Raw genomic sequence first — 13,851 nt, forward strand, 5'->3', positions numbered from 1 at the left:
TTTCATTTCCCAGAGATGGAAGTCACAGGCCTGGTGATTGTCACAGCGATCGTAACGTTTCTTTCTGCAGTGACCGCGGCCGAGGAGGTGGCTCAAGCTCCAGACTATGCCAAGCAATGCGCTCCGGACATAATCGCGTTGCTTCCATGCATGCCAGCGGTGAAGGGAAGCGGGAGTCCTCCCACTCCTCAGTGCTGCAGTGCGATCGCGGAGCTTTTGAAGGACGATCCCATCTGCCTGTGCTATGTTGCCGCGGACGCTGCGCAGAGAAACGATCCAAACATCAACGCTACTGTTGCTTTGCAGCTCCCAGCGCTCTGTAATCTCAAGGCGGACGTCCACAAGTGTGATGGTAAGTGTGGAAACACAAGTAAGCTCTTTGACAAAGTTTTTTTTTTTGCTTTCTCTTCTCGCAGGCTTTCCAGGATTTCCAGGGACTGGAATGGCACCAATGCCAGGAATGGTACCGGGAGGTGAGATGCCGCCGATGCCATGGATGCCAGGAATGCCACCGATGATTCCAGGAGGAGGTAAAGTCCCTCTAGTTTTCCTTCTTTTCTTCCTCAAGGCTTTTGCTTTGCAGACGCTCCCCCAGCGCCTACACCATCCTCCACCTCCATGACGATCCCAAAGCTTTATCATCTGGCAGTAGCACTCGTTCTACCAGCGATCCTCACGTACGTAGCGTAGAGAAGGTCTATTTTTTTTTCGTTTCTGTTCTGATGAAAGAACAATCCCCCAAGAGCTCTACTCTACGCAGGCACTATTGCTTTTCTTCAAACACAAACATGTTAGAGTGTAGAAATGCTAAATCGTCGAAATAAAACTAGTTTCTTACCACTCGATCAAATCCTACTTGTTCGACCATCCTGTCTTTGATATAATACAGATGTTCTTCCCAGGTTTTCCATCGTTTTCTGCTGAAACAGGAAACCCGAGCTCTTTGTCTGCTCGCTGCCGTCGTCGTTCAGCAGTAGCACTGCTTATCACGAAAGGATCTTCCGTTAAAGTCATGACCCGTGGCAAGTCTTCCTTGAGAGCAAGCCATCAACGCTTTCAAACACCCGTGGAAGTAAGTCCAAAATGGAGGATCCGGGACGAAGCAAAAGACGTAAGCTCTGGAGCACCGCAGGGCCGACGTCCGCCTGCTTAGGAACAGTTTAAGACCGGTATACGTAAACCGGAATGTAGTACCTTTTGCTCGAGTTATCGCGACTTTCAGACGTCGATAATCTTCCAAAAAGCACAATGGATAAATCACTATATCCATTTCGTCCACAGTTTCAGCCTCTGAAAAGGAAATCTAGGCGAGCATTTATGCATGTACTTGACTTTTATATGTGAGATTATTCCAACCTCAAGATTGCAGTAGTTTCTGTAAAAGCTCGCATTAGAACGTCAACCAGCTTACAAGAAGATTCGTACCTCTTTTCACTTTGGAAAGACTTCGGCAGGATTTAAAGAGTTCCCTCGTTTGCCTATCGCTGTGAACTTGTATGGCAGAACTCAAGATGACATTCGGGCCATCTTGAACTTTCCGCAGGTAAAACTATAGTTCGAGAACCTGTAGATGGCCGTGGAGTCTCTGGAACAGCCCACTATATCTAGCATTCTGTGACTCTGCGGAGACCCAAGCTTTTATAACACGATATCAATGCACAAAGCATACCTTGCTGATTACAGTAGGAGGTAACAGTTGGTTACTTTTGTGGGACCAAAAACGACCCGGCATTGGTGCTGATAAGTCCTGTAAGCTTCGTAATAGCATTTTCGATTCTCGGCAGATCATTGTATAAAAAGCTCAATAGTCCCAAGTAGTTCGTGTCCGAGGTTATCAAACTCCTCCGCACGAAGTCTAGAAAACGTCGCGAGAATCTACCATGCCTGTCAAATAGTAGTTCAGGAGCTGCCGTTCACCTTCACAAAGCGTGAACTAACTTCCAGCATCGGTGGGAGCACCAAATTAATACCTGCCTTCCCGAATTTTAGAACACCGAGAGTAAAACAGCTAACAACACCCGTACCCGGTGGTCCTTGTATTAGCCCACGTAAGGCTCTCCGTTCGCCTCAAGTGCCGCAACCGTACTCGATACGGCTTTCACTTGAGAGTTATTCAAATAAGCAAACATCGTTCGGATTTGCAATGAAACACTACGAGTTTCAACATCTGCTCCATCCGTCCAGAGCCCCTGACAGTCCACAAAGTCGGTAAAGTGAAGTATTCATAGTGAAAGAAAGCATACCTTAATGCACTGCAACACCTCCTCAAACATCTGATACCGACATATATCACCAGCGAGAGTTCGTTCCAAATTCTCGACGCTGCTGCTAGCGAGCTTAAACGAAAAACCATCCAGCTACGCAAACCCGGCTTCCAGCACTCAGATTTAGTGTAGAACTCAACGTGGCTTCTTTGGACCTCCCAAGAATTTCTTCCACCTTGGAAACCAATGCTGTGAAGTAATGCTACTTAAAGTACCTGGGACTTCTCAATGTGGTCCAAAGACCACTTGTGAGAACATGAGATGCAAGCGTCTCAAACTTTACTGCTTCATTGACAGGAAAACGAACGAGATCGGACGCGTCGAGCATTTATCTGGTCGGAAGTTCTCTGTAGAAATCAAAGAAGGATGAGCGTCTCGATCGTGAACAAGGCAAGGATTTTCCTTGAAAAACCAACACCTACATCCAAATCGAATCGCTGAATCGCCATAGCCGCTCTTGTTCAATGCACCACGCATGTCGAATCCCAGCGGCCTGAAACAACGCTCTCAATCACTGGAACGATAAATCTACGAGAAAATCCTCCGCATTGCCACTTACAAAGCATCATTGTCGCCGAGCGCCATCGCTCTTCTCCTCCATATCGAAAGGGATACCCTAAACCTTTTCACCTTTCTCTATCTTTACCATTGTAATGTAGAAACAACCCTGTCAACGTCATCACGCTATCTTATTATTGTAGAGTGGAGTACGCTATGATCGAGCAAGCCTTAGAAATCCTTTAAAAATCACCCATTGTGTAAGAACTGGGGGACAAAGCCTAGCTAATGTGTCAGCTGATACAAAGCGTGGCCATCGCCATGCCAGGTAGTTATTATATAGAGAAATATTCCCCGGATTGAGTGATTTGCACAGGGTATATCCACTCCGCCATAGCCAACTTGACGGGCACGTAAATGCCGTGCCGGGCGTTGACGTTTTCACACGCGGAAAAGTACCAAATGCCATGGCGATCGGACGGCTAAGACGCGGACACGCCAGCCGCCCGTTTGGCTTTTACTCGAGAATATCCGGCCGACTTTTCCGGCCCGCGCGTCCTATCTGGCACATCTGACCGTTGCCATGTGGCCACGTGGGCTTTTGACGGGAAGTGACGGGCAGCCGTCAAACACGCTCTTCCTATGCTGTTTTGTGTGACCATCCTTTGTTGTTTTGTCCACGCTCTCTCGAGGCCTAAAGCTAGGGCTCTTGGCTGGGATGAAGCGGCGCGGAGGAGGAGCGTGATCGATCGCGATGGCGTCGATCCTTGCATCAGCGAGGGTAATATCCCTTCCGGATCGTCGGCAGCGGCGCAGGATCGGCGCGCTTGCGTCCTGTGATTGATCCCAGGGTTGACAACAAGGTGCTGCCACTGTTGCGGTGGAAGAATCGGTCACATATGCGGCACTGCCGTGTTGATCTTCAACGGTAACTGTTCCATGGCTGATCTTTGATCTTTGGCTCTACGCAGCGGCGGCATTGCCTAGGGGCATTCTTGGCTGAATGTGTCATCCCTTGGCCGCGACGAGGATCGATCGCCCCGACGGGCAGCGCTGCCGCTGAGAAATATTTTTGTTTCCCTGGCTAAAGATCCTCCGGATTCGTCTCCGCCCGTCCAGCCCAGGCTCCCTCGATCCGGGATGAGCGTTCTTGGGCGATGATGATTCAGGTTCTCTAGGCAATTCGGCGTCCTCGACCGGGAAGCGCTCGCTATGGCTATGGATTCGGACAGATGGTCGGAGGGGGAGCCTGGGGGCAGCATGAGATCAAGAACATGGTCAAGTATGAGAAGCAGGGAGGAGGGGCTCGTGTCCGTGGACGAAGTTGAGTCCCCATTTCCAGGCCTCGAAGTGGATTTGTCTGCCAGTGATCTTCGAGAGACTGCCTATGAAGTACTCGTATGTGCGACTGTGGTGAACGAGGCCATTAGTGCTGCTGCTGGTTCGAAGTCACCTGGATCGCCACACTCGCCCGCTCACTTCGCGGTGCGCCGCCTCAAAAAGGCACTGACAATCAAATCGAGAAGAAGAGGAGGGGTGGATTCGCATTCCAGGGACCTCGACATCGCAAGGTCCCAAATGGAGATCTCCGAGCGCAGGGATGGACGCATCAGGAAGGCACTCTCGAGAGCGGCTGAGCATGTAAGACTTGGTCCTTTGACAAATATTGCTTGACTGATGCAAAGTTTGCTTTTTCTTCTTGAATCAGTCGGGAAATCGTCTTGAAGCTCTGCTGGTTCCTCTGGAGCTCCTGGCCAACCTCAGCTCCTCCGATTTTTCAAACTCCCAAGAGTACCGAAAGTGGCAGAAGCGTCAGCTGACGGTGCTTGAGGCTGGTCTTTTGGTTTATCCGGCTAGAGTTCACGAGAGCTCTGATGCTTTCGCAGCGCAGTTTCGAAAGGCGGTGTCTGACATTAGAGATAGACAGTCCAGAGGCTCAAAGCTCAAGGAAGGTATACAGGCTTTGCGAGCGGCATCTACGGGGTTGGCAGAGGGTGATGAATGCCACTGGGCGAGTGGTTTTCCACTCAACGTTCACCTCTACGATATGCTACTCAGATCTCTGTTCGACAGCTTGGAAGAAGGCTCCTTTATTTTTGAGATCGACCAGATGATGGACCTGGTAAAGAAGACTTGGGGAATTCTGGGGATTACAGAGTTTTTGCACCATGTGTGCTTCATGTGGGTTCTCTTCCGGCAGTTCATTCTAACGGGTCAGGTGGAAGCCGAGCTGCTGAGAACAGCAGAGGTGGAGTTGAGAGAGGCCAGGAGATCTCATCCCGGAGAGCCGTCCTTGCAATCGGATCTTCTTTCGTCGGTACTCACAAGCATACAGGGGTGGTCCGAGATGAGGCTACTTTCCTATCACGTACACTTTACAAAGAAGGAAGTGAGGGCGATGGACGGTTTGGCGTCACTCTCTATTCTCGTGGACGAAGTGCTTAATGAGCACGTTCTACAGGAAGCCGGAGAGATCAATAGCCATATAGCAAGACTTCGATCAGATGAATATATCCAAGGATCTGTACAAGCATGCTTCACTCATGTAAGTCTCAATCATGCTGACTTTTCGGCCGACATAAAAGTTTCTTATCGTTTTCTGTTTTGATTCAGGTGTACAATAATGTGCTGGGCGAATGTGGCCAAGTTTGCTCTACTGCACTAGTCGAGCTCGCAAAGAATGTAGCTCAGCTTGCTTCGGATGAAGAGGAGAACTTCTCGCCTATATTTAAGCAGTGGCATCCGTGTCCAGCAAGGCTGGCCGCGTCTACATTGCACACTTGCTATACCCGAGAGCTAAAGTATTTCATGTCGAAGTCTACTGAGCCGACGAAGGATGTGCTGCGAGCTCTGGAATCGGCCGCCATGCTGGAGAAGAAACTAATGCGGATGTGCTCGGAAAGCAGCTTGAATTCTGGCGAGTTCACTCACGGTAGCTCAATTGCTGCAGATGCGGCAATTGACAAGCTGGTAAGTGACTGGCTCGAGGAGAATCTACAAAAGCTAGCGGAATGGGTGCACCGGAATGTCCAGCAAGAGGCAAGTCGTTTTTTTTTGTCTTGTGCAGTGGCCTGACGATAATGCTTTTACAGGATTGGAGTTCCGACGCTTTGCGAGAACACTATGCGATGTCTGGAGTGGAAGTATTACGAATGGTGGAGGACTTACTAGACGCATTTTTTGCGCTTCCAGTATATGAGAACCCGAACTTTCTTCGGAATCTTATCTCTGGAGTAAGCTCGGTTCTGGAGCGCTACGCATTTTTAACAGTGGCCGGATGCGGTAAGACTGCTCTTTTGTTTTCTAGCGCTGTCAAATTTGTCAAGCTCACTCTTGTCTTTTGTTACATTCTAGAGCCAAAGGAGGTTAATTTATTCTCGGAACGGAAAATCCTGACGCCGTCGCTCCTCAAGTCATCGTCGCTACTCAACAGAGTCGGCGAAGTTTGGAAGAAGAGATCGGAGACACTGACACTGTACAGGAACAAAGTTTGGCCGCAGCTAAACGAGGCTGATGCGGGTGACGACATCGCCGCGACAGATGTGGAGCACCTGTGCGTGCGCATGAACACGCTTTACTACATCGAGACACAGATGGAGTTCCTGGAGAAGAAGATCCGCTACGGGTGGCAGGAGCTGACAAGCGGCACCAAACTAGAAGCAAACGAAGACGTCAAGTTCTCGGGGGCCCGGCACTACTGTCAAAACGGCATCCAGAAGCTCTGCGAGTTCATCGCGTACCAGACGGTCTTTTGCGACATGCGAGACAAGCACTGGGAGGTGATGTACAGCAGCAAGCACTACAGGATCAAGCCGGCCATCGACTATCTCAACACGCAGCTCTTGAAGGTGGCGGAGTCGAGCTCCGACTGGCTCCGGGACCGGCTAGTCAAGCACATCATGAAGTCCTCGTTTGAGGCGTTCGTCCAGGTGGTCTCGCACCAGAGCAAGCTCCACGCGGTGGAAGCTCCCGAGGTGGAGATGTACGAGGAAGAGTTTGGCTACCTGGTGGAACTGTTCAAGGCCGGAGGAGAGGGCCTGCAGGACGACCTCGTGGACAGGACCGCGGAGCCAGTGCTGGATTTCCTCAAGCTACTGCTCATCAAGCCGGCAAAGCAAGAGCAAATCGAGGCGGACGAAGAAGAGAGCAGGGACTCGTCGTCATCGCCGAGCAGCGGTGGAGGCTTTAAGGCGGTGGTGGATTTCGAGGCCAATCTCCGGGTGATGTTCACAAAGTCGTCCAAGTCGCCGCCGGTGCCGCAGGGTCTCCAGCACTTGACGAACACGAATGTGCTCGCCACCGCGCTGGGCTATCGCTGCCATTCCATGGCCTCGAAGTTCGTCAAGAAGTCCTTTGATTTCTCCAAGGTTTGAGGAGAGCTGAGCTCGTTCTACAAAGATTCAACGACAACGAGATCGATAGGAAGACAAAAGGAAGGAGAAAAAAAGAGAGGGAGGGAGAGAGAGAGAAGCTAGCATTAAAGACCAGTGGTCTACTTGCCGACTAAAAACTGGTTGGAAGAATCGAGGCAGTGGTCTTGTATTGAATTTCACAAGAACAAAACCATCCCGCTCGTTGACTGGCCCAGTATAAATGCGTTGACTCATTGACTTTTCCAGCCTTTGAACAAGAATATCCCTCTGTTGACTAATATACGTTGACAATTTTAGGCCGTTGACCTCTTGACCATTTTAAAGCTCATTTTATCCTAGCGAACTACCTAGGGTTTACGCGCGAGCGAACGAAGGGAGCAAGGTATGGCGTCTCTGGCCCGGCCGATCGCGCGCAGCAGGGGCCTCTAGATCGTCGAATCGGTCGAAATATGTGGAGATCGAGATGGGAATAGGAGGCGCCGGGGAGAGGGAGATTCTCAAGCTCGGGGATCGCAGCACTAGCGACGTGATTGTGCGCGTCGGGACTCCCGGCAGGGATTGTAGCTTCTACGCTCACTCGGCGGTGCTCCGGCCTCGCAGCAGCTGCTTGGCGGCAAATCTTGCCAAGGGCAGCGATTCCATCCTGCTGGGGTGCTGCGAGGAAGATTTCGACTACTACGTGATTCTTCTCCGGATTTTCTATGCAATGCAGGAGGATTTCTCCTCTGGTTCCTGCGGGATCGTGGCAGAGGAATGCTGCAACGTGAAGGCGACCATCGGCGTGGCGAAAGTTGCCACGGAGCTGGGGTGCGAGGCCATCGTCGAGAAATGCTTCAAGTTTCTAGAGGGAATTCCATGGAACGAGGGTGAGGAGGAGGAGATGTTACAGGCATTGTCCGCGGGCATTTGCTCCAGCGATGATCCGGTTCTAGCCAGGTTGCGGACAGTGGACAGTGCTGTGGTGCGAGAAGTTTTTCTCTCGGCGATCATCGCTGCTACCCGGGAGAGCGATGCCGGCGTCTCGATCAAGCGCAAAGTTTCCGCGCAGGAGCAAATCGAGTACATGCTGGTGGAAGACGACGACGCTCCGCTCATCACTTCCGACAGCCAGATCAAGTTGGCGTTCCGGGAAAAATTCTGCGAGCTCTTCCATCGTTTCAAGGACGTGATCACGATCGAGGGCGGTGGTGCTGAAACCTTCGAAGACGCTATTCTGGAAAAGCTAGCGGACGTTGCTTGGGCCTCGCGTGTTCTGTCGAGGCTTGGCTCGCTCGACGAACTTGTTTTGGCCTGGTCGGACTTCTCCCCGGAGATCGTGTTCGTCTTCCAGGACCCAGCCTTGAGCAGTGGGATCAAACTCAAGGTGATGGAGATCACCTCAAAGGTTTTGGAAGCCGTCGGCTATGGCAACGTTTTGATACCGCCAACTCAAAGGACTGGGCTCGTGAAAGCTTGGCTTCCTTTCGTGAGAGACATGAAGATGGTGCTGCTGGAAGCCGAGTGCGTGGAAGAGACGATGCTGCTTTACAACAGCATCGAGGCCGCCATAAACTCCCTCGTTTTGTCACTGCCGTCGGACGATCAAGGCGTGATCTTGGCCGAGTGGCTCAAGAACGAGAGGGCGAGCTATCCCGACCTAAGCGAAGCGTTTGAGGTGTGGTGCTTCCGGAGTAAAGCAGCCAAACGCAGACTCAGTTGCGGCTAGAAAGGACTATTGGCTTCTCTCGACGGCTTGCAGGTATGCTGCCATTTTCTCTCGTTCTCTAATGCTAAGAAGCGTCCTGTGATTTTTAGCGGAGCTTGTTACGTGGAGCTAGTAAACCGCATTCGCCGACACTTTTCCGGAGAGATGACACGCCCTCGCCGGATGAGTTTGATTGAGGAGGTAAGCATTACGTAGTTTAATACAATACCTTTTCTTTCGTTTTCTAGAGAGTCCTGTCATCGATTCTTCCACGCCGATTAATCCTCGTCGTCATCTACTTCAGACTTTTCTACGCTTGGAAAGTCAATGTCTGCGGTGAACAGTAGGGATTGCAGCGGCGGCACCTCAATCGCGAGCTCTCTCAGTCTCTCAAACCCCTTCTTATGGTGAGTGAGGAAAAGGTTATAGCGTCTCAGATGAGCACGATTGTTCTATAAACACTTCGTATTTTTGTGAGGGAGTGATTTGCAAATCTCACACTCATCGCAAGATGCAGGAAGCTCGTGTGTGGTTTCACAACAACACCGATTTTACTCTAATGCTCTATCGCAGTGTACGCTCTGTTTTAGACTCGACAAAGTTCACTGTGATTGAAGCCCACAAGAAGAAGAAGATCGCTATCAAGCTAGGCTACAGTATTGAGGTAATGGCTTGTACAAACAAGGGGAGATTATCAACAGGTTTGTACATAAGGATGCAGGATGTAAAGGAAAATGTGAAGTATTTCGAAGTAGATGATATTGCCTGGAAAAACTTTATCTTGAGTAACGACTTGGGCGAGAAAATCAGGAGTGGCACCCTGTCTCACCAAGAAGAAGAGGAAATAGATAAAGGTTTTGTGTGGAACGTGGTAGCTGCCTTGTCCAAATTCTTTTCATTGGGCTCCAGCAGTATTTACAAGCAGAGTTTGAAATAAAATCATGTTGGTTTGCTTAATAGTAATTTATAAATATAAAAATTTATAACTGTTAATATATATTAGATTATATAAACATGTTTCTAATTTATAAACTTTTATAAACTAATAGGAGAACTTACCCCAATTATCCGCCAGTGTTGCTTGAGCTTTGTCAGCTCCAGCAACATGAGCAGCTTGAATCCGTGTAGGAATTGCCAGGCTTTAATCTAGCTACAGGGATTGGGAAAAGGGAGCTGGATTCTCCGACAAAATTTTCTGCCACCTCTTTAAGTTAGCATCATATAATTATTGACTATTGATTGTCTCATTTTGCTCTTCTTCTTTAGCCATGGAAGCTAGACCACACTGAGTACCATTCCTCCACAACCTTCTCTAGTTCTCACGATGCAGCTGCACATGATCTGGTTCAATTTATACAAGTGCTTTGATGAATCAATGAAAGGGAAACAAGGATAAATGCAAAAAAATGGAGGATTCCTAGTGAAGAAGGATTTCTAACTCACCTCATGAACTGATAATTGATTGATTGATCAGAAAACTTACCAAATTAAAATAACAAATCAACCTATTTTTTACCCAACACTTATGGTTTAAAATCTTAATCACTATCATTTGTCGATTTGCTAAGGTCTGACAGTTGAGAAGTTTAACAGAGCAAGCTCTTTAAGTTAGGCGCTAGCGCTCTTGCAAGACAATGGATTCCCACTCACTTTCGTGTGTGAGCTATGCAGTGTGCCCCGCAGGTACTGAGTCCTTTGCTTCAATCAAGCTAGCTTGTTGCTCAAGTGTTTTCAAATTATTTTATGCATAAAATTCCAGCCTATATACTCACATCTTATATTTTGGCAAGGTGATTCGGTGACGATTACAAGAGAATTTTGAGACTTTCGTAATCTAATAAATAATCAATTGGATTAAGGTTTTCTCAAGATGATTATACCAGAGTATACTCTATCATCAGAAGTTCTTTGGCAGAATCTTTCAGCAAGAATCTCTATCAATCACTTGCAAATTTAAGCCACATGGTGCATCAATAGTAAGCATACATATGATCGCCAATAACAAAATCCTCAACTTCAAGGTCATGAAAATGGACTTTTTTTTTATCATGAATATGAAGTTATACTTTTGATGATCATCTTTCTCGATAAGGTTTTGGGATACTTCATGCGACGTTGGTAAGAATTTGATTTGTATTATTCATTCATCCTCATCTCCAACTTTAAAGGATGGAATACTTACAGTTCAACATGTTTTTCCTGTTTTAGACCACAAAACCTTGGTTGCTTACGTCCATTTAAAATATATAGCAAGAATATCCCTCTCGTTTGACTACATTTCTGGGTTTATGCGCGTGGTTCGGCTGATTGCGCGCAACAAGGACCTCTAGATCGTCAAATCTATCAAAATATGTGAAGATCAAGATGGGGACAGGAGGTCCCGGGACAGAGATATTTTTAAGCTTGGGGATCACAACACTAGCCACGGGGTTGTGTGCGTTGGGACACATGCTAGGGATTATAGCTTTTATGCTCACTCGGCAGTGCTCTAGCCTCGCAGCAGCTACCTGGCGGCACATGCAGGAGGATTTCTCCTGCGCAATCGTGACAGACGAATGCTGCAACATGAACCATCAGTGTGGTGAAAGTGGCCATGGAGCTGGGGTGCGAGGCTATCGTTGAGAAATGCTTCGAGTTTCTAGACGGTGGAAACATCTCCTTCCTGAGGAGGAGATGTTACAAGCACTGTCCGCAGACATTTGCTCCGGCGATGATTCGGTTCTAGCCAGGTTGCAGACAGTGGACAGTGTAGTGCGAGAAGTTTTGTCAATCACAGTGAACATTGTCAAGTGTAAAATGGATTGTAAACTGCGAGAGTGCACCAGAAGGATATCAGTGTTGTGAAACCACACACAAGTTTTATGCTATCTCACGAGTCCAACATATGGGATATGCTAGAGGATTTGAATGTTTAGTTTACATATCAAGAGCTGCAAGTATAGCAGGTTTTCCGTATCCCATCCTTATCCTGGATGTTGGAGAGCTTCACAAGCTTGGAAGGCAAGGAGGCAAGTCTCATCCAGCTTCTCCAACTGCTTCAGCCACTGCTGAACAGCTTCATCCCAATCATAATTGTGAGCTACTGCTGTCTGTAAAGAAGGAACCTCATAAACCAATTGGAATGGTGAGAACCATGTAGTTACTTTGGAAGCAACTCTATAAGCCTATAGTGCATCAAGAAGCTTGGGAATCCTATATTGCACCAGCTCAGGATCTACTTTAGCAAGTTTAGCATAGCTCCATGCGAACATATATTGAAACTCCAAAAATAGTTGACAATCTCCATCTCCCCCTTAATGAGTTGGTGTCCCATTAGTAACTCACATTGCTCATCACCATAAAAACAACTTGTGTCTAGGGTTGCTTCCCAAAATAATCTGAATCAACTTTCGGCACTATATCCACTGAAAGCTGACAACCATCTAGCTCTTGAGGTCCATCCATGATTCGAATTGGCTGTTGTTGATGACTCCAACATATTATGATCCTTGTATGTTGCCTTTGATACTGGAGGTGTTGCGTAGTCTAGGGAGACTAGATTTTTGTCTTTTCACGCTGGATCATAACATTGGCCTCTTTAGGTTACCATCTTTGCTTTTTAACTTTGAAGCCTTCTAGACTTTCAACATGTAAGAAAAGTCATAGTCAAGTGCATTGATATCAAACAAGATGATCATCTGATATTGATGATTATCATCTTCCACCACTAGAGTACTAGTCATATAGTCATGAGCAGCTTGCATTTGGAAAAGCCAAGATGCATGTTGGGCAGTGAGCAGCCCAGATCAGATCCTCCGGCTACAAATGACCACGATATACCAGTCTCTAATCCTAAAATAACTACTCCAGCTAAGGTTCTTGATAAGGGCCAGGGAGTCTCCAAGGTGCTATAAAAGAAGTGGAAACGGAGTGTTAAATCTGAAAATGCAGCCCTACAATATTCTTCAAGACTTAGACAATCAACACCCGAACATCACATTCACTCAGCTCATGCAATTGGCTCTAGGCATGAGGAAGGTGTTGGCTGTGGCTATAAAGGGACATCAAGAAGTAGCCACTTATCACAGATCTTAGTTCCCCCTGTATAGATGTGGAGCTGCAAGGCAAGTTGATCTATCACGCTGTGATCAATGGTAGAAATGAGAGAGAGAATGTAAGATCCATTTTGTGATTGCGGGTGAATATTTTGCCTGAGGAGACATAGCAAAAGTTCAATCTCTTAGAACCAATTCTAGTGCCATTTATGGTTAAAATGGCAAACCAGAGCAAGAGGAATAGTGACTAGTGTTCACACTCAAATTGTTGGTTTAGTTTTCCACATCGATTTTGTGGTCTTAAAGATGAAGGAGGGCAGAAGTGGATAGCCCAAGGACGTCTGAGCAGAAGTGGATAGCCCAACATGCCCTCCTTCATCTTCAAGACCACAAAATCAAAGTGGAAAACTAAACCAACAATCTGAGTGTGAACACTGGTCATGATTCCTCTTGGCTGGACATATCTCTAGTTTGCCATTTTAACCATAAATGGCACTGGAATTGGTTCTAAAAGATTGAACTTTTGCCATGTCTCCTCAGGCAAAATATTCACCCCATTTCTACCATTGATCACAGCATGACAGATTAGCTCGCCTTGCAACTCCACATTTATACAGGGGGAACTAAGATCTATGATAAGTTCTTATATGATAACTATCCAAATCTTGAAGAATATTGTAAAGCTGCATTTTCAAATTCAGCACTCTGTTTCCACTTCTTACATAACACCTCCACCTTATCAAGAACCCTAGCCGGGGTAGTTATTTTGGGATCAAGGACTTGGTTTATCTTGGACATTTGTAGCCAGAGGATCTAATCTAGGCTACTCACTCTCTCTTCTCTCCTTGCAGTTCTTCTTGCGTTTTGCTCTGGGTCATCCTCCTCCTCAGCATCATCATTTACAGAGTTCTCCATCTAGTGCCACTCTAGATTCTAGTGCAGCTTGCTGGACAAAAATTGCATTGCTTTCTACAACCCCTTTTCCCTTGCTGTGATGT

General features: G+C 47.5%; 3 protein-coding genes and 1 long non-coding RNA gene across 8 annotated transcripts; 3 read left to right on the top strand and 1 right to left on the bottom strand.

The window, feature by feature from the left end:
• Positions 1–9: 9 nt before the first annotated feature.
• Positions 10–850, top strand: LOC9648891 (protein YLS3). Its single transcript, XM_002986276.2, has 3 exons — positions 10–352; positions 417–530; positions 584–850. Exons 1-3 carry the CDS (start codon positions 16–18, stop codon positions 688–690), a joined length of 558 nt encoding a protein of 185 aa, XP_002986322.2. The 5' UTR covers positions 10–15; the 3' UTR covers positions 691–850.
• On the bottom strand, positions 813–2,899 carry LOC9648892. Its single transcript, XR_002990378.1, has 8 exons — positions 2,824–2,899; positions 2,687–2,757; positions 2,244–2,611; positions 2,025–2,189; positions 1,670–1,970; positions 1,426–1,620; positions 1,195–1,375; positions 813–1,145 (listed from the first exon to the last, which is right to left on the bottom strand). It is a non-coding gene; the product is annotated as an uncharacterized LOC9648892 (long non-coding RNA).
• Positions 2,900–3,450: 551 nt separating this feature from the next.
• Positions 3,451–7,352, top strand: LOC9649811. Of its 2 annotated transcripts, XM_024660303.1 has the most exons (6): positions 3,451–3,625; positions 3,734–4,403; positions 4,471–5,307; positions 5,376–5,801; positions 5,855–6,044; positions 6,117–7,352. In XM_024660303.1, the coding sequence occupies exons 2-6, from the start codon at positions 3,975–3,977 to the stop codon at positions 7,133–7,135; spliced, it is 2,901 nt and encodes a 966-aa protein (XP_024516071.1). In that variant the 5' UTR covers positions 3,451–3,625; positions 3,734–3,974; the 3' UTR covers positions 7,136–7,352. The 2 variants fall into 2 exon arrangements, with proteins under 2 accessions (XP_024516071.1, XP_024516070.1); XM_024660302.1 differs by having other exon boundaries at positions 3,451–4,403.
• Positions 7,353–7,499: 147 nt separating this feature from the next.
• On the top strand, positions 7,500–9,776 carry LOC9648893 (BTB/POZ domain-containing protein At3g05675). 4 transcript variants are annotated; one of them, XR_002990390.1, is made up of 4 exons: positions 7,500–8,873; positions 8,930–9,020; positions 9,124–9,226; positions 9,337–9,776. XR_002990390.1 is itself a non-coding variant. In XM_002986278.2 (2 exons), the coding sequence occupies exon 1, from the start codon at positions 7,599–7,601 to the stop codon at positions 8,838–8,840; it is 1,242 nt and encodes a 413-aa protein (XP_002986324.1). In that variant the 5' UTR covers positions 7,500–7,598; the 3' UTR covers positions 8,841–8,873; positions 8,930–9,066. The 4 variants fall into 4 exon arrangements, 1 of the variants encoding a protein (XP_002986324.1); XR_002990389.1 differs by having other exon boundaries at positions 9,124–9,776; XR_002990391.1 differs by lacking the exon at positions 9,337–9,776 and having other exon boundaries at positions 9,068–9,132.
• Positions 9,777–13,851: the final 4,075 nt, after the last annotated feature.

Source organism: Selaginella moellendorffii, unplaced genomic scaffold (assembly GCF_000143415.4).
Source record: "Selaginella moellendorffii unplaced genomic scaffold, v1.0 SELMOscaffold_73, whole genome shotgun sequence".
Classification (NCBI taxonomy): domain Eukaryota; kingdom Viridiplantae; phylum Streptophyta; class Lycopodiopsida; order Selaginellales; family Selaginellaceae; genus Selaginella; species Selaginella moellendorffii.